Source organism: Poecilia reticulata, chromosome 18 (genome assembly GCF_904066995.2).
Source record: "Poecilia reticulata chromosome 18, P_reticulata-male-v2, whole genome shotgun sequence".
Lineage (NCBI taxonomy): Eukaryota > Metazoa > Chordata > Actinopteri > Cyprinodontiformes > Poeciliidae > Poecilia > Poecilia reticulata.
Window position 1 is genome coordinate 23,661,474 of NC_088847.1, and position 20,208 is coordinate 23,681,681.

Consider the following 20,208-nt stretch of genomic DNA (forward strand, 5'->3'; position numbering starts at 1 on the left):
TTCTGAGAAAAAAGTCAGTCAGAATTCTGAGAAAAAAGTCAGAATTCTGAGAAAAAAGTCAGAATTTTGAGTAAAAAAGTCAGAACTGTTTTTTTTTTTTTCAGTGGCCCTAATCCTCTTCCGTACACCTCAATGCTACTTAATTTACGTTCATAATAAATATTCCAAGGAAGTCACGGTCCAGAGAAAAATAATTAACTTTTATTTTCCCTCCTGTGTTGAAGCAGTTCACACATTCTGCCACTGGGTGGTGCTATAGATTATGTTGTGTTTGTATTCTGCTATAATAACTCCAGCGCTCAGAAAAACAGCCAGTAAACAAAGTGAGCAAAACAAAGACAGTTTTTAAACTCTCATCACTGAATTTGGTACAAAAAAGATGGATAAAACAGGACAATAAATATGTTTACGCTATGTTTACATATTTATTTAAACAATAAATATGTTTAAATATGAGGCTGGATGGAAGAAAATGGCCCAAAGAATAAGAAATCAGGTGTTAAAATATTTAGAAATAATGAGTAAAAGTATTAATGAATACAATTTAATTCAATATTCACAAACAAATATTAAAAATCAGAAGGAAATTATTTATGGGCTGGAAAAACAGGAAATTTAAAAATGTGGAGCTAATGAAATTGTTTTACATCACGCTGATTAAGTTGTTTTCCTTTTTTCAAAACATTTGTATTTAATATCGCATGTATGTAAAAGAAAAAAAAACATTGTTTATAACGTTCGTTATAATTCCTAGTTAAAAGAAATAACATATTTATCATATTGTCTTAATATTTCCTTGGGCCATTTCTGTTTGTATGTTTGTTGTTTTTATTTGCAGACCTATATAATTTATTTACAGCCCACGTCAGTTTGAACATGAGGAAACTCCTTCCTCCCCACATTCAGACCAACACGGGGAGTTTCCTGTTTAGCTGTGGAGCAGAATGGGAGGAGTGAGGAAGAGGAGGAGTGGAAAAACCAGGGAGGAGAGAAGGAATGTCCGAGCCGAGGCATTGTGTTTGGTTATCGCAGCAGCAGCAGCAGCGAGAGGAGGGCGAGGCTCTGCTGGGAAGTGGAGACCCACGGAGGAGGAGGAGGCGTGACTCGCTGACTTGGAGTGACTCGGAGCGGCTCGGCCATGTGGGGATGAGATGTGATCTGGATCACAGGAGGAAGCAAAACAACACGTACAAGTAAGCCGATTTAAATTCCTGGCACTTTGGAAAACTCTTCTGTTCTGGAAACGTAACATCCTGACAGGAGTTTGACTGACCACATCTCCTCAAATCGATCTGCACTGACTCCTCTCTCTCTTCAGGCTCCGAGTGCCAGCAGTCCTGGTTGACGGATTGGATATTTTAATTTGACACCTGACCCGGCTGAGGATGAGCGGAGCAGCAGACGTGGTGTGTGAAGGCTGGCTGCGAAAATCACCTCCAGAGAAAAAACTGCGACGTTATGTGAGTAACATTTCCTTTAAAAACAAAGCAACCGAACATCATGTCTCTGGGATTCTCTCCTGAGTATTTTCTAAATTAAACCCTGAAGTTTTTTCTGTGTGTGTGTGTGTGTGTGTCATCACTGTTGACACAAGGAGTCATTTCCTCAAGTTCCAGTTGTAAAGCAGTTAAACATCAAGCGCAGCTGTCAGCTGCACAATGTTTTACTATGATTAAACTTTACTTTTCTCTGTGGATCATCAATAAAAACACATTAAAAGCTGATCTGAGCAACTCAGGAAGACTTTTTACACAAATACAAATTGGGTTTAGAACTAAGACCTTGGATCTGTTTGGGTTTTTCCTGCATTTTCTCCTCCACTACATAAAAAAAGACACACAGGCTGTTTAGAAAAAGCGACATTTGGATTTACCACATGTTGTTTTTTGCTGGACAGCAGCTGGACTCACTTTCCGGCAGCAGCTTCACACACACCCCACATTTCTGACATGCCTCACCAGTGAGTTGAGCTAATCTGCTTTCTCCTTTCCATGTTTTCCCATAATCTCCATATTTCCAGAGAAAGTTGTTTTCTTATCACAACCCTCCAATTCTTTCTCTTTCACTCATTCACTGGACTTTCGTTTCCTCTTCTTTTGTCGTTTGCCTTCCTTCCTTAGAAAGTATGTGTGAAAGGGAAGTCTGGGAGGAAAAATGACATGCAAAAACAAAAAAAGTATATTTGGACTTGATGCTATGAGAAGGGAGCAAATAATGTAAAATATAGAAACGCAACTTTTCAAGTTGAGAATTTGAGATCGTTGCATTTTAAAAACACCCATAACAGGAAAGTTTAAAAAAAAAAAAAAATTATCAAGAAGATTTGATTCTGTCTCAATTATATTCATAGTTGATTTGGTTTATAAGGGGAAAACAAGGAAAAACAGACATTTAGATGGTGGTATCCACAGTGCGGTGTGTGGATAAACACACTCCATCCAGCTGTGTTTCTGTTGTCAACACATGATCAAAGATCTGCAGCAGCAGCCGTGTGTTCATGTTAAGAATATGGTTAAAGTTCCCTCGGTGGAAACCTCAGCGTGTGCGCTCGTGTGTTATGTAATCAACTAATCACTCTCAGCTGGGAAAAGCCAGGCCTCTCCTAGAGATTTAGCAGATTTGGAAACACAGAAACGCCAAGCAGGACGAGGTCGATTTTGTAACTTCAGCTACACTCGCAAATATGCTGTAGACACGAACCCCCCCTCCTCCCCCCCGAGGGCCTTGGAAACGAGAAAAATCTGCAAAAGTTGGGCTGTTTTCTACCTCATGCAGTGTTTTTAGATGCATCTCCTCCTGTCTCGGGGCTGGAGCCTGTCAGAGCCTGTTAGAGCAAACGGAGATGGGCTGATAAGATCCAAAAACCAGAACACTGACGTCGTTCTTGGCTTGGATTTTCAGCATGGGTCATCCCGGTCTGGACAGCTTGGTCCTGCTCTGCTGGACATCATGCTTTCCAGAGGGGTGCCGCAATAAAACAAGAAGCGTCTATAAATATCTATAGATGTTTGTTTGAAACTCTTAAAGCTGCAGGAAGTGTTTTTTATGCCCTGACAGGAGGAAAACATAATCTGTGTAGAAATCAAGTCATCCACATGCTATCTGCACAAATCTGTCAGAAACAACCAATCAGAAGGAGGAGGAGGTGACTTAGCATGTCAATCAAGCTTGTGTAGGCGCTGCTCACACGCTTCCTTTCCGCTCGTTCAACCTGGAGCCGCTGAGCGGTTCATTTCTACAGAACAGGGAAGAGGCAGAGGAGTTTGATGTTTTCACAGATTATCTGTCTCATGATTTAAAACGACAGGGTGAAAATTAAAAACAAAATTACAAATCATGTTGTTTATGAAAGTTATATATCATTTTAATTTAAAAAGTGAGTACTTCCTGTTTTCCAGTCCTGTATTGACATAACCTTGACACATCATCTGATAAGCTGACTTAATACAAAATCACCCACTAATGGGAATCTAAACTAAACTAAAACATTTAGTTAATTGATTTCAGCTTCAGAGTTTTTACTGACTTAAAGTATTACTTTTCATTAAGATAAGACCACGTTTGTTGCTCGTTAGCTCAAAAACTGAAATAATGTGAAGTGCTCAAACCTGAAGTTGATAATTACAGATGATTTAAAACAGTTTTGTGGAAATGAATCCCTGAAAGGAGCTTTTCTGACGTTATGATCACCTTTTACAAGCATCAGAACATAAATAGACTAAGAGTCGCTAAAAACAGTTTAACGACTCTAATTCAACAGTGATTTTTTAATAATTTTTTTCCAATTAGGTTTTACTGATTCGGAACAGGACCTGAGCGTTTGGATCCGGTGTCGCTGCAGAACAGTGAAGTGTTTTATGGTCGCCTGAAACTCTGCCATAAATCCGACGTGACATTTTTTTAATTGTCTCAGAGTCGAGAGCAAACAGACGGGGGAAAATTTTCAAATTAAGATGCAGTGTTAATTTTAGTTTAGCGGCAGGAAGGAGGAAGTGTTATTTTAGAGCCATTCTGCCCTCTTCCTGAGGTCAAAGGTCAAAGGAGGAAACATTAGGGAGCCTGAGGAGACTGTCGCAGGAAGAGAGCTTATCATTATTACGTTCTGATCTTCCTCTCCAAATGATATTTCCCTTTGAAAATGAGTGAATGAGAAACACTTTGCTGATTCTCCTTTTAGCACAGATCAGATGTTTATTCTGTGTAAAATGTTGCAGGCTGAGATTTTTTGACTGACATTAGTTTCTTCTGGGTCCAGACAACAAAAACAGGACTTCCTGCACCGTTTCTTGGAGACAATTGCAACTCTCCTCTCAAAAGTTGTGAGTTTTAGGGTCAAAGGTCAGAGTTGGGGCAATGACACCGAAACGTGTTGTTGCAGTAGCGTAGGTGACTGAGCCAGCGGTCCATCCTGGGGGTTTGGCTGAGGTGCAAAAAGATCAGGGAGTGAAATGTTTGATCACATGGATGCATTGTCTTCAGTAGGTGAAACCAAAACGCCTTCTGATGATTTCCTGTCTCTATCTCAATAGCTGCTGTCGCTCTTCTGATTTAAAAAAAAGGACATCTAAAACATTCACATTACTCAGAAAAGTGTTCTTTATGTCCGAGATGTTGGTGAGTTTTACGTTCCTGACATAAATGGGCGAGCAGACGTCACCGTTTGGGTGTTTTTATGTACAGAGTGAGACGTTTTCTGTCTGGGTGGGTTAATTAGTTTGAAAGCACTAAAGAGAAACTCAGGTTCTGAGGAAAATCCTTCAGGGTTTTTCCAAAAAGCCAGTAATGATGTCATCCCAGATGAGATCTGGTAGAGAAACCATCTTGTTTTATCACTTATTAACGCCAAGTCGAATTACTGCTGGCGGCTCCAGGTGAAGTTTTCTGTTTTACTCAGGAGCTGAAAAAGAAAACTGGCTTTTTAGAAATAAAGTCTAGCACAGACGATTAAAAAAAGCAATAAAAATCTTCCCTAAATGAAAATAGCTCAACTAGTTTAAAAGGTGACATTGAATTACTAATATAGAATAGATCATTTTTATGGTTTAAACTTTTTCCCGGACAAACTAATAACTTTTAATTAACCTGAATAAAAACAATACGCTGATTATTCCAACAACAAAGTACAGTAAAATAAAAGCAGTTATCGTTTCAAACTGACATTTTGTAAATGTAACATAAATAATTCATAGTGAAACTTGAACAAATAAACTGAAATACAGTGCTGAAGATTACACCACTGGTTTTAAAGACTGGGGTTTTTCACATCTGAAACTGTAAAATAATAATTCAGCTGTTAAAATAAGCAGAAGCAGCCGCCCTGCTGCTTTCACTGGACCAGCAGCTTGAAGACAAACGACTATCAAACGGCCTGAGAGGGAAAGAGGATAAACAGCCACTTCCACTGCCATCTCTTACCAGCATTTCCTGTTCAGCTACTTCCTCTTCCTGTCTGTGTTTGGAGAGAAAGAAGGGAATGTGCCTCGGTGCTTAATTGGTACGAACTTTGATCATTTGAACACGGCGGCTGGGTTTTTAGTCCTGTTGGTTTTGTTTTGAAACGTTGGTCAGCTGGGATAAGGAGGGATTTCTGGTTTTGGACGAAGATGAACATTAATGGAAATAAACCAAAGCTTTTAAAAACGAATCTTTGTCCTCTGAACATAAGCTGCAAATTCACTTTAAAATGTTTCTCCTTGCTCTGCTTCACACCTTTAAATAATCACGGTCACACTCTACCTACACACACACTCAGGTTTGTGAGTCATGTCTAAAATATGAGGTGTCATTCTGTGGCTCTCTGGTTCATGGAGGAAGATGGCCTGTACCCACAATGCCTGTTGCGTGATGACAGCATCCAGAGAGCGGCGTCAGACACTGAGCAGCTCACTGCATGTGAGCCATGTTTGGTTTTTATGTTTAGTTTGTGCTTACCGGAGCATTAAGCCTTGGGCATGAGGACAGCACCCATCTTCAGACAAAATAGTGACGTGTGTAGGAGAAAAAGTGAAAGACATTCAAAATCTGATCTTACAAGCAGTAGCCACTTTGTTTATGAAGTCCAAAATTAAAGTCTGGAGCAGCGATTTGTAGCCTTTATAATCCAAAGAGTAACAGTTTAGTTTTGCCTGCATAAAACTAGTTTGGAGCAGCAAATGCTACATGATGCTTTGAAGAAAAAAAACGGTCAGGAAAGTGCCTGCAGACGACCGCTGAAGTGTGGCATGGTGATGAATTATTTGTAAGAGGGAAAAACTTAAACAGACCCGGTGTGAGCAGACCCGGCAAAACAGAACAGAACAGAGGCTCTGACGCTGCTAAAGGAGACAACCGGGTCTTATTATGCATAATGGACTTTTTTTGTACTTCCATTTGTGTCCCTAACTGCTTCAAAAAAAATCACCAGACTAGTTTTTAGGAATAATTTACTGTTTTTGGTGTCAGAAAAATGAGACATTTCAAAAACCTCCAGATTGTTAAGTCACAAATCAGAAAGACTACCCCTGAATTAGCAACCCCAGCTAATACCAGCCCATTACTTAGCAACCGTAGCCAAGCCCAGCCCGTTACCTAGCAACCCGACCAGAGCTCCAGCACATTTGGTCAGCTGGTTTCTCATGTTTACCTCTGCAATTAAGGAAAAACTATTCTTTTGCAAAATGAGGATAGCTATATTTTCTACTATGAGTTGCTGATGTTTGTGGAAAATGATTTTAAAACAAAATCACAGTTTTGAAAAGAATCAAAAGAGAGAGGTCTAAAATGCTGAGTGAAACAGAAATAAAGAAATAACTTTACTGTTATGTCCTCAGACAAAAATAGGCAATGAAATGTGTACTCTACATGTTCAACACCGTTTAAAAAGTCATAAATTAAAATAAAAAACTAGTCACACATTAAAAAGTACAAATAGCTTAAATCACACTCATTCTGTTGTGGAAATTAAATGAATGTATTCAACAGAAAATTGGAAAACTGCTAACACTTCTGCATATTAAGACAAGTTGATTCTTTTTAGTCAAAGTTATTAAGAGATATTAAGGAAGGTCCAAAGAGCCACTTAATGCTCTTATTTTGTTATGTGGACAGAAACGTCAGTGTCTCTGTAATGACTGTATTTTACCAGGCCTGGAAAAGACGGTGGTTCGTCCTGCGTAGCGGCCGGCTGAGCGGAGAACCAGACGTTCTGCAGTACTACAAGAACCAGCATTCCCGGCGGCCAATTGGGACCATCAACTTGAATCTGTGTGAGCAGGTAAAAACGCCAAAATATGATAAAAAACAGTGTCGTCATGTCATTCTGGATCACAGATCCCATTGATTCTTTACCAACTTCTCAAAGATGTAATTAGCTACTACAATGATTTATTTCGTTTAGTTTAGGTGCCTCTTTAAACCCACTAAAAATAAACCAAATACACAAAACAAATGTCTTGCAGCCAAAGTGCAAGGAACAAAATTGACAATTATTCATTGCAAGAAAGTCTCTGCTTGAAGGAAATCCATAAAAAACTGATTTTTTTATTTATTTTTTTGCAGTGTTAGGAGACGGTTAGATAAACGCTTTAACAGACTTTCAGGAACCCGACTCTCCTCATTCCCCTCTCTTCCTTTGCTCCAGGTGGACGCCGGCCTCTCCTTCACCAAGAAGGAGCTGGAGACCAGCTTTGTCTTCGACCTGCGAACCGAGGAGAGGACCTGGTACCTGGTGGCCGAGTCCGAGGAGGACATGAACCGCTGGGTCACATCCATCTGCCTCCTGTGTGGCTTCAACCCAACAGACGACGGTACGACAAAAACAAAAAGCCAAATCCAACATGTTCGCTGTGTTTTGCTTGCCTTTAGTTTGTCTGTGTGGGCAGCGACTGAGTCAGTGTGAAAACTGGTGGGAGGAGAAAAAGGGAGAACATGTAGAGAAAAATATGGATGAAAGGTCCTTTGGGTTGTGTGACTCAGATGAGAGCAAAGTGTCTCAATAGGACACCGGCTTCTTTCTATACACCAACTGTGTTTACTTTCAGACATGTGATTGATTAAATCGTGTTATAATTTTTTCTTTATGGTTAAACTGGATTTGTACAGGGAACACTGACACACTTAGCAAATCAATATCCACAAATTCACGCATTCGCAGATTTTCCTGACTCCAAATTATTTGTGGAAAATCCACTGATTGGAGGATTGTTTTTTTTGGAGACAGGATACCGTCGCGCAGCTGCTGCACGTTTGTCAGATGCTCTTCCATGAGATCTGGTTATTTGCAGTAGAAGAAGCTCCTTGTCGAAACATGAAACCATAATCTGAGTCACCAAATCTTGACCTTAACATCGAGACTCGTTTTGTTGATCATCTTAAACCAATCTTGATTTCCCCTCTGGCATCAAAAAGACAGTTTCATTCACACATCAGCTGCTCACTGGACAGTCTTCGCTTTTCAGACTATTCTCTGTTGACCCAAGAGATTCTTGTCCCTGTACATCAGTGGTTTCTGAAAAGCTCACCAACAGCTCTGCCATGTCTCTTAAATGCTCTTTCTTCCCCATTGTGTCCAGTTCAGTTTAGTTCAGTTCCTTTATTATCCCCAAAGGGGAAATTTATTTCCCAACCAGGCATTTCAAACACACAAAATGACATAAAAGTGCGTAGACAATATTGGAAACAGACAAAGCACGCAAGCGCCGATTCACAAATACAAAAACCAGAGTTGTAACTCACAAATTGAGGGATCTGGTTTCTGTGGGTACAAAGGAGTTTTTCCATCTATTGCTTTTAATCCTAACCTCCATCCTGACACATCTTCACCACAACTAGACACGCCAGCAATTAAATAGTACCAAATGAAGATGTCATTAAATGTAGATGTCATGTTTTATGGGAGGTGATGATGAGTCGTCAGCTGTGTTCTCAGAAGAAACATGTCTTTTTTATTTATTTTTTCTTCAAGCAGGCTCTTTGGTTTGAACAGACAGCTGAACACGACAGAGTTAGTTTAAAAATGCAGTTTGGAAAAGTAGCAACAATGTTTTGGTTGCATATTTTTGATTTGTGCAGACATAATACGTTTTTTTTTCCCCCCTTTAGCTGCAGAAAGACAATTAAGGTCCAACTCTGCCTCCACCTCCGTGACCACAACCAGAGGCACGCCTACTATCACCATGGTAACGGGGTCCATCCCACCCCCGTACGACCCCGTGAGCGTGCGTCATCTGGAGCACGATAGCAGTGCAGAGGACGACTACCTGTGGCTGTCAAACTGCCAGAGTCACACCAGGTAAACCACCAACAAGACCAAATTAAAGAACCTCCAACCTCGGATTTTGGTCCTAACATGTATTAAATTAGTAAATTAAGCTCAAATAATCATTCAAATGTGGGAGGTTGGGAGCTTTACCAAGATATGCATCTTACCAATTGGTGCTAAAACTGGTTTCAATCTTATGATTCTGAATTTCGGCAGCAGAGCAAAGGAAACAGTGATCAAAGAAAAGGATTAGCCAATAAGTCGCTGTGAGTTTTACTGAAGAAACTGTTTATTTCTGAGACTCATCTATGTTTGAACAACTCCTAAAAGCTTCATCCTGAATAAAACCATCTGGAGAACAAAGGACCAAAGAGAGATTCAGGTTTTGACTTGTTGCATTTAAGAGCAACAAGGATTTGGAGTTCAAACCCGGATCACACCCACACGTTTCTACCAGGGCTGACTTCTCCCACCGTCACGCTACAGCTCATCATAAAAACACTGCAGGCGGAGTTCGCCTGCGCCGATGAAAAGATGTCTGTTCCTTCTGGATTCATTTGTTTCGCTGGACTGGAACAGTCAACAGAGAAGAAAAGCTGCAGCCACAAGTTACTGGATTTAACGAGGTAAAGTTTACACCAAGTCTAATCCGTCACTTGTTTGTATCTTTACCTTCAGGCCTGCTTTGGGTTCATCCACCTCTCTTGAGACGGACTACAGCGACAACCTCTACCCTCCTCCCTCGGCCACCTTCTCCTCCTCCTCTTCCTGCTCTTCCTCCTCTTCTCTTCCTCCAAGCAGCCTTCCACCTCCGTCCTCGTCCGGGTTCAGGTCGGCTCCTTGGACAGTGGTTGCCATGGCGAGCCCCCTCAGCCAGTCCCTGGACGCCACCATGACTTCCGACTTCCAGAAACGAGCCGCCCGGTTGCACGGCCACCCCTCCTCTCATCCCAGGAAGCACTCCTTAGATTTCCACCTGCGTCCGGCTGCCGTGCCGCTCAGCGATGACAACCGCTCCAGCGCCTATCCTTCGAGCATCACGAGCGGCTACCAGGTCCCCCGTCCGGCATCCACCCCTCAGCCGCCTCCCCCACGCCGGCCCTCTTCCACGCCCAGCGTGGACTCGCTAACTCAGGCCGAGCTCCACGCCGCCATCCCGCCTCCTCCCCCTCGGCCGCCCAAGCCCCCCACCGTCACACCGCATGGAGAGATCGCTGCGGTTTTCACAGGGCCTGGTGCGCTACCAAGAGCCAACTCTGAACCGGAGAGGAGGGATGAGGGCATCAGCAGAGGAACACTGACGAGAGGTAACAGCGTCATTACTGAAGAATATCTCTGCTACATCAATTATAACAAATAATATTGTACGCGTTGGATTCAGAAAGGCTTCAACCACTTGAATCCACACCAATTCACCCCTCAGAGTTGTTTCAAACGTGCCAAACCAGTAGGGGGCGGTGTAGCGCAAAGCTTAAAAAACCTAGATCAGCCAATCAGATTGCTTCAAAACGACCACAACTTCCTGCTAGGAATTAAAGGGGCCTGTTATGCAAAATTCACATTTTTGTTCTTCCATTTGGGTGTCCACTTCTTGTAAAAACAGCCAAACCACTTAAAAAAAAAGACCCAGTCAGTTTTTGGCAATAAGTTAATGATTTATCGTATCTGGAAAATGAGGCGTTTCGAAAACCTTTAGAATGTAACACCACAAATCAGCAGGCGTTGCCTAATGGTGCGTTTACACCAAACATGCTTTGAACGTCAGGCGGGTCTGGTTTATGTTCAGAGTCTATGTGCAGGCCCGTCGAGGGCCCGTCGCGGTGCGTTTCACGTGTCTAGCGCGGCGCGATTTGAACCGTTTGGAGCATTTGATGCGTCAAGAGCGTCCAACAAATAGACTGACAGCAGAAAACAATGACTAGAGCGATTTTGACACGTCTGCTGCGCCCTCCACACAGACTTTGAATGTAAACCAGGCGCACCTGTGTGGGTGTAGAGCAAAATGTCGGCCATCTTGCACTCAAAGATGGCTGACATCTTTGAATCCAGCCATGCAGTTATTACTTTTGCAATAACTGTTGGGCACACATGTCGATCTTGAAGCGTCTGATGCATTTTTTGACGCATGTAACACTTTTGCTGTGAACGCACCATAACACCTAGCAAGTGTAGCACAATCCGTTACCTAGCAACCTCAGCGAACGGCAAGTGTTACAAAATATATATTTATACACACACAAAAGAAATTTACACAAAATTATATGACAAGAAATGTAAAATGTAAAACAAATCAATTAAAATGCAAGACAAAAATTAAGACGAAAGAGATTCAACATTAAAAGTAAAGTAAACTTTAATAATTTAAAAGTAGAAAATGAACAAATTTAATTTTTACAAGAAAGCTTTCCACAAAGTAGGAGACCTGACCATGAATTAACATTAAATTAGACAAAAACTGTTGAAAAGTTTTGTTATCATAAACACCTCTGCATGGTGCTAAATATTTTAAAATTAAAATGGTTTATCTGAAAATGAATGCATTTTTTTGTCACTGCAGGAGTAAGATTTGTCGTGACCTTTGAGGCTCACAGGAGATCAGAAAACTACTTTTAAGAAGCTTTATTGTTCTCAGGTGGAAGGGCTGCGGATTTCATGCTTAGTGGAACAAACTCCTGCTTGTGTTCAGAGTAATTTCACCAGAACTGCAGTTATTAAGAAGATGAGAACTTTACCCTGCAGCGAAACAGAGATGTTATTGTGTAGAAATGCTTTCACGGCCTGTTAATTTCTTTTGCAATAAGTGTTTTGTTATAAAGAAGCAGCATGAACACTGAAATGAGGAGGATGTGTACAGCTGTCAACGCGAAATATGACACACAGCTTGGATTGTGCCAGCCTCGTCTATGTCCACATCTCATCACTCTCAGTTTTCTCCTTAAAAATGTTTGCAGAGATCCAAATAATACATAAACAACAAGTTTTTATCTTTTGATTTTGGCTTATTTCACTTAATTTGGGAGGAATCTATGTTGACACAGAGGGGGGATGTTGATGAACTCACATTTTAAGATGCAGGTTTTTTTAATATCCGTGTTCCAGGGAGCGAATCTGTCTTCATTCCTCGATCTCAGTCTGACAGAGCCACCATGTTTGAGTTCAGCGAGAGCTTCAACACCTACTTTGTGAGTCAACCACTTTAAATGACATGAACGTTTAAATCATTGCTCATCTTTAAGTCATGTTCCCTCCTCTTTGTTCTTTCTCCCAGTTTAATAAAGGCATGGTTCCTCTGGGAAGCCTTTGTTCTGAAGATGACGATCTGGATGAAAGTTATGTTCCCATGAGCGCCTCCACCAGCGAGCCACCGGTTGCAGCGAGGTGAGTCAGTACTAAAACACTTCGTCATGTTGCTGAGGTTTTGAAAAACATTTTTACGTCAAAGCTCTTCTTTCAAATGAAGAAACGGCTTACTGTTGAGCATTTAACGGTTTAATTAAAGCAGAATGATGTAATGTGACTACTAACTAGAGCAAAATGCATCTCCTGTGATGGATGCTGTAAGCTGAATATTGCGGAAACATTTGAGACTTGCAGAAATTAAATAAACGGAAAGAAGCAGCAGGATGAAGGAAAAGCCTGCAAAACACAAGTAGAAAATCTGTAGAAGAGGAGGGAAAACATTCAGTCAATACAAAAATCCCACATAAAGGGTGTTAAATATGTGTACAGAACTCTGTTTACAAAGCTAAAGTGTAAGGTCAGAACAGCTTCTGAGCTAAAATGAGCTAAAAGCCTAATTGAAATACTAACAGTGGCCTCTAGGTTGGGACCTACAGTAAAATACTCCATGCAGAGTGAAAAAACTCATGCAAAAACCAAAATTGACTAAAAAGCTAAAAGGAGCAAAATAACAACAATAGCATCTATTAGCACTAGCATTACTTTTTGTTTCTTTTTGTGTTCTTAATCTGGTAAGCACTTTGAACTGCCTCGCTGCTGAAATGTGCAACACAAATAAACTTCATTGATTGCATGACTGACGCCATGTTAATCTACAGTAACGTAATCCACACAGTGTGGAACAAAACATCAACAAGCCAAAATTAGCTAAAAAGCTAAAAGAAGGTTGGATTTAGGGTTCAGCTATAAAACCTACTTGCTGGTTGAAGATTTTATTCTTTAAAATGTTTGCAGAAACTTTGTATGTTTTAATTCTAATCTAAAGTTGTTGTTTTTAATCCAGGACTAATCCAGGGGGTCCATCAGACTTTACTGCTGAGCTCCAGGATGGCAACTACGTCCCAATGACTCCACTGACCTCCTCCCTACCCGCTTATCCCGTTGCTGCTGCAGGTGACCTAGCGTCGCTGGGGAGGCAGGTGCCTCCACCTGCCCACATGGGTTTTCGTAATTCCACAATGACTCCAGTCATTCCCTCCACCCCGCCGCTGCGGAGGAATACAATGCACAACACCAGCGTAGGTGAAGCTGAAGTCGTTCCTCCTCCAATCCACCGCAACCTGAAACCTCAGCGGAAAGGTCAGTGGCAGCTGGACGGGAAATTATTGTTGGGCAGATGAAACTTTGTGATGCACTGAGACTTCTGATATTATGAGGTTATGATGCAGAAAATGACACTTAAAACAACAAACGTCTTTAGTCAAAACCCTCTACTGGGGTGTTTGGTTCGTCCACAACCTGATGCTTCTTAAACAAAACATATTTTACTTTACGTGTTTCTGATTCTATGATTTGAGATTAAAGGGCTTTGATTTTATTACCAGAGCAAAAATAAGGATACCGTTTGGTGAACTGGTCTGCTGCGTCCTGGCTTGAAATGATCCCTGGAATGCATAGTTCAGTCTGATCTCGTTTTGGTGTTTTTAAATGTTTTTGTTTTACACTCACATTTAAAACCTAACTGGTTAGATGAAAAGCATTCCCATCCATCCATCCATTTTCTTTACACCCTTGTCCCTCAGTGGGGTCGGGAGGGCTGCTGGTGCCCATCTCCAGTTAGCGTACCGGGCGAGAGGCGGGGTCACCCTGGACAGGTCGCCAGTCTGTCGCAGGGCAACGCAAAGACACACAGGACACACAACCATGCACACACACACACTCACACCTAGGGACAATTTAGACAGACCAATTAACCTGACAGTCATGTTTTTGGACTGTGGGAGGAAACCGGAATACCCGGAGAAAACCCACACATGCACAGGGAGAACATGCAAACTCCATGCAGAAAGACTGGGGCCGAGAATCGAACCCAGAACCTTCTTGCTGCAAGGCAACAGCTCTACCAACTGTACCACTGTGCAGCCTGAAAAGCATTCCCAGTTCTTTATTTTAAAAATTATTGTTTTTGCTGTGTAATTTTCTTTGTCTTTTTGAAAGGTGACATATAATTAACATTGCCTTATCGTTCTGATTGCATACAACAACTGAAGTGTTAAAGTATGAGATCCTAAAGCTGTTTTCTACCTAACATGACGCCTCTGCAGGAGTTTGTGGCGGTCAGGCTGTGGAGAAGAGCAGCAGACAGATCCCTGCAGAGGCCACACATAAAACAAAAGGTACAAACTTCAGTCCTGCAAAACTATCTGGCTTTAGAGGGTTTTGAGTTTGACACGTATTGAAATGTATCGCTTAAACACATTGTGAAACATCTACTGATGTATTAGAAAACATTATTATCTCTTTAGTTCTGTTTGTCCAGCGTTAGTCTATCATCGACTTGCTGACCCATTTCGAAACAGTAAGAAGCAGTTCATAGTTCCTTCCCTCCGTCTTGTGTAACTCTGTCATTTCGTGACTCTCCTGTTCCCAACTTGCCTCTTTTCATTTTAATTATTAATCTGCGCCCTGTTTACCTGACAAGTCTGCAGAAAAAGGTTCTGGCAGCAGCGCACATACAAACCTAAAGATGCAGGACATGGAATCATGAATAATTAATGTTTGTGTAGCTCCTGCAAACACTAAAGATGCTGACTTATCTTTGTAGATTTGCAGCTTTATGTTTTTGAAACAAGATTCCAGAGAAAGGAAGGGAATCTTCAGTATTTGTAGAGTATGTTGTAGTGCTGCCCCCTGCTGACATGCTGCTGCCACTGCATAAGATTTAGAAAATCATTGATATATATGGTGAATTGATTTGCCTAATTTTTTATCATTACATTTTAGTGAGTCACATTCAAACAAACTACACTTATTAACATTGCTCTGCTCTGAATGTTCTTCATTTCAGTAAAACCAGCTCCTCTGGAAATAACGCCGGTGTCGCAGGACTGGCAGGAAGTCCCGCCTCCTGTTCGCTCACCTGTCACTCGGACCTTCACTCGACGGTGAGTTGGCGTCAACATTTTTGCTAAAGCAGGAAGAAATAAATATATTTAACTATAAATGTGAAGCGCTGCAGCTGCGTTGCTCTCTGCTTCCACCTTGTGGTCTTAGCTTAGTACTACAACATGTTATATCTGCTGTAAATGAAGAAGTAAAATAAATTTGGGAGTAAATATAAAAGTAACAATGAAGTGTTAAAAAAAAGTAAAAACAGTTTTTGAAAGAATACTCAGAAAATTATAAATTATTTTAGAAATTGTGTTTTTTGTGTCTCAGTCCGTCCATTCGTGGGTCATTCAGGCCGATCTCGGCCCAAAGCTCATCCCCGTCCTCTGATTCTGATGACCCCAACGACAGCTACGTAACCATGGTGACCTGCAGTCTCAGTCAAAGCGCTGGGGAGCAGGTGAAACACATTTTTATCATCTTTGATCAGCAAATGCTTATTTTTCTGTCCGGTATGTAGTTGAAATCTGGGATGTTTTCGTTTGCAGTCGCTGAGGATGATGCTGCACCGCGGCTCTGAGGGTGGAGTCAGCAGCACACTGGTACAACGAGCTGAAAAACAGGTGGAGTATCTGGATCTGGACCTCCACACAGGACGATCGACACCAACAAGACAGGTAAAACAAATCTATTGTTTCACCAAAATAAAAAAAATTACCTAAAAATAAAATTGTCTGTACTTATTTACTTAAAAAAAGTAACTGGATAACAGAAATCCAAGTGATTTATTCTACGTGCTTGGAGTTTGTCCACTAGAGGGCATCAAAGAACCAACTGTGTCTATAAAGTACAATGAGGGTGTCAAAAGTGTGGCCCGGGGGCCATTTGCAGCCCCTGGTATGATTCTGTGTGGCCCTTGTTCACATTTAGAATCGCACAGATTTCACTGATTTAAAAAAAAAAAAAGATGTAGAGAAATTAAAAACAGTCTTAAAATATAAAACACAAACTATTCATATTTTAATTACCGAATGTTTGCCTTTCATTTTAACTTGATAGCATATAGCACCACAAACATTAAGAAACTTTTACTCAAAAAAAAAAAATTAATTTGATGCCTCCATTTGTTAAATTAGGCTAAATATATAAATACTTTAAGTAGAGGGGCTCAGCTTATGTTTTTGTAGTCTAGAATACATCTAAACAGATACTTTCTGTATTAAAGTCAGGTTAGCACATTATATTAATATATTATGTATTTTTCTCATTTGTCACAACAAAAGAGATCCAACTTTATTTCTAACTTCACAGTTGTGGCTCATGTTGCAAAGAGTTTGAACACCAGTGCACTAAGCTTAACTCATTAGAGACATAAATGAATCTTGTTGCAGAATATAAATGAAAGCTCCATGCCATGCATCTTCTCTGTGTGCCTTTAGAAACGCTCCACTGCAGAAGGTGGGCCCAGCAGCAGCGATCACGCTGCAGCAGGTGATGAACGAGCGCGCGGCGACCGCAGGCGGGTGGACTACGTGGTGGTGGATCCCAAACGGACCAAAGCCCTGAAGAACACCCGGGAAGCGTGGCATGATGGGAGGATGTCCACGGAAAAAGAGAAAAGCTAGGCATGCTGGGGAAAAAGAAAACCTCCCAGAGGAATGGCTGGGATTGGCTGAACTTCCTCACCATCAGACAGACATTAACGTTTGTTTAAAGCAGTAAATCTCTTCACATCTCGTTTTCTTTCTCCTTAAAGGGGCAGTATCACGTATTTTGTATCAAGTAACTATGGTACCTTGTGTTGCAGAAATTCTACGTACTTAAAAAAAATTACTTTGTAAATTTACGCCTTGAAATTGGGTCTCTGTGTCTTTAAGAAGCTCTTTCTGAAACTCATCTTTCAGGAAGTCATCACAACATGGCTCCTCCCTTAAAACCTCTAACAACATTTTTGCCAGCGTTTCACTGAGAAGTAGCTCCTATAAGGAACTCTGCACATGCACATGTGCAGCTCCACCAGATGTTTGCTAATTTCTGCTAGCTAGTCTGAAGGAGCCGAGCAGAGGAGTTGCTGGGTGGAGAAAACGGGGAATATGCTTTCGGTCCCTCCAGGCTCTGTTGAATGGTTGCCATGGAGATTAAAGGATTTCTCAAACATGCTTGAGAGAATCTGATGAGGAAATATAGCATGAAGTAAAGCTCAAAAAAGTTGACTTTTACATGATACTGCCCCTTTAAAAGTTCAACCAGAATGTAAATCACAAGTAGCTCATCTGATTTTTTCTTTTTTTTTAGCATCCTTGTGGTAAAAATAATTTATTTTAAATTGTACAATTACACTCAGTGGCCACTTTGTTAGACACACCTCAGTAAAGCGATTTGTATCAAACCTTAGAAAAGCATTAATTCTTCATGGCAGAGATGTGATCTATATCACCGGGACAGCATCATCGTACTGCTGCTGATCCACTTTTATTATATCTATTCTAAGTTCTGACCAAACCATCTGAGTGTGTGAGACGTGTTGTGTGTGTTTGTTGCCTTTTCTTTCATCTTTAAACCAGTTTCATCCTCACAGCTGCTGCTCACGGTGGATTTTCTATATTTGAATCATTTTCTATAAACCTGAGACGTGGCTTTCTGTCTGATTTACTATTTGTGGTAATAATCAGTTCACCTGGTGTTCCTAATAAAGTGGCCAGTGAGCATAAATATTTTGCTCGTCTAAAATAATTTACATTAATTACATTTTAGGCAACTGTGATGCCACATCTGATGGAGGGAGTAACGCAAGTTTGACGTTTTTCTGACATAAGTTCAAACAACTCAGTTTATTTTGTGGTTCTGCTGATTGAAGGCCAGGAAAGAAAACAGAAAGGAGCATTTTTTTGTGTGTTAAAACATGAATAACAAATGTTTCATAAATTAGTGACGACCACAGAATTTGTGTTTTGGACAGTATGAGTTTTGAACAGTTGGAATAATTCAGAAAACGACTTCCTGCCGTTTTCAAGAACAGACGAGCTTAAAATCTGCTTTGGTCTTTATTTTACATTTGATTTAGCATTTAGACATTTTTTTCAAAGAGAAGTATTAGAAAAAAGTAACATTGCTGCCCTGGAAACCAGGTTTATTATTCAGAATAAATCTTGAGCAGTCAAGCAGAGTTTATCCAGTTTAATTTAGTTAAATATCACACAAACGTTTCCTGCAGTAGACAAAATAGATTTGGCATTTAAGTTAAATAAATGCAATGCAAGTTAAAAACCAATAGTGTCAAAACAAACAATTAATGCTATATTTGAATTACCTTGATGAATGTTGGTTTAGATACATTATTAACTATTAAAACCGAGACATTCAGGCTATTTCACATCAATTATAATCATCAGCATCATGTTTGTTTCAGCCTGAAAAGATAAACTAAGGGACAAAGTTGCTGTTGGTATTTGTTAAAATATATATAAACTTTTTTTTGCATTCTATTTTTGTTCATATTATTAAAACCCAGAAGCAAGTAAAAAAAAACTGTCCATCGCAAAAAAACAAAAAACAAACATAAAATCATCTCAGGGTGTTTTTGCTTAAGCATTTCTTTAAGCAATTTCAAAATCTAAAAACAATTTTCTGAAAGAATCCATACTTGTAGGTCACATCACCACCAGCAGAAATAATAAAATCCAGCAAAATATAATAAAAAAGTCTCAAATATTGAAAACAAATAAGCTGTGAAATGTAAATTCAATGACTTTATAGTGTTGGATGTAGATATAAAATGTAACTGTTGAATATTGTGATTAATAAAATAAAATGCATAACCTCTTTGTTTTTCTGATTTCTTTACTAATTGAAGCTCCTTTTAAACCTTTTATCACCTTTAAGGTTCTTTTGGACTTCCTAACATCTTCTGATGATCTTTTTCTTCACTTTCAGGCTCTCATGATGCCTGAATCAAACGTCATTCGTTCTGCATGGCGTCCAGTGGGGCCGTGGTTTTCTACACATGAAAAATAACTGAAAACAATTACAGTATGCAAAATATATTAGATATAATAATATTTCTTCTTGGCGATCAAGTTTTAAAAAATAAAAGGATATCAGTAATAGTGGTGTTCATGTAGAAAGATATAAACATTGATTTACAAAGTAATGTAAGATTATATATGTTTTAGTTGTATTTTTAAGAGACCCAAAGAAAATGTTTGAAAATAAAATTATATAATTGTAGCTTGTTTAAGTAACTTTTCCTTGCTACTTACCGAGTAGCATTTAAATGATTTGTGCAGTTAAAGGTTTTCAAGAGAACTAATGTTTCAACATAGGTCAACATTAAAATATATGCATTGTGTCAGTAGTTCAGTGCTTCTCTGTTGCAGGCCTCAGGCCTTCCTGCTCTGTATGTTTCAGATGTGCCTCTAATCCAGAACAGCTGATTCAGATGATTGCATGACCTCATCTGCAGAAGTCTGTCAATCACCCACAGATTCAATCCAGGTGTGGAAGGACGTGCAGGGCAGGAGGCCTGAGGGCTGGAACTGAGAAGCACTGCACTGGGATTACAGTGACTGATGGCTAAGATTTGATGGACATCCTGCTCACACACATACAGAAGATAATAGGTAAAGATAAATGAAACTAAGGGGACCACGAGCCCCCACAACACTTACCGTATTTTCCGCACT

The 20,208-nt window shown here is 40.3% G+C and overlaps 1 protein-coding gene and 1 long non-coding RNA gene across 2 annotated transcripts; one reads left to right on the forward strand and one right to left on the reverse strand.

Moving 5' to 3' along the window:
* Positions 1-181: 181 nt before the first annotated feature.
* Positions 182-1,377, reverse strand: LOC145548649 (uncharacterized). The gene is made up of 2 exons (XR_014084659.1): positions 1,274-1,377; positions 182-1,158 (listed from the first exon to the last, which is right to left on the reverse strand). It is a non-coding gene; the product is annotated as an uncharacterized LOC145548649 (long non-coding RNA).
* Positions 1,325-19,344, forward strand: LOC103480707 (GRB2-associated-binding protein 1-like). The gene is made up of 13 exons (XM_008435866.3): positions 1,325-1,460; positions 7,124-7,252; positions 7,619-7,784; positions 9,079-9,268; positions 9,917-10,545; positions 12,338-12,420; positions 12,507-12,616; positions 13,482-13,777; positions 14,743-14,814; positions 15,486-15,582; positions 15,857-15,986; positions 16,075-16,203; positions 16,966-19,344. The coding sequence occupies exons 1-13, from the start codon at positions 1,386-1,388 to the stop codon at positions 17,149-17,151; spliced, it is 2,292 nt and encodes a 763-aa protein (XP_008434088.1). The 5' UTR covers positions 1,325-1,385; the 3' UTR covers positions 17,152-19,344.
* Positions 19,345-20,208: the final 864 nt, after the last annotated feature.

Coding starts and splice junctions, on each gene's coding strand:
- LOC103480707 (XM_008435866.3), top strand. CDS start 1,386: ATGAGCGGAGCAGCAGACGTGGTGTGTGAAGGCTGGCTGCGAAAATCA. Junction 14,815..15,485: donor GGCCACACATAAAACAAAAG/GTACAAACTTCA, acceptor TCTTCATTTCAG/TAAAACCAGCTCCTCTGGAA. Junction 15,987..16,074: donor GTCAAAGCGCTGGGGAGCAG/GTGAAACACATT, acceptor TTTCGTTTGCAG/TCGCTGAGGATGATGCTGCA.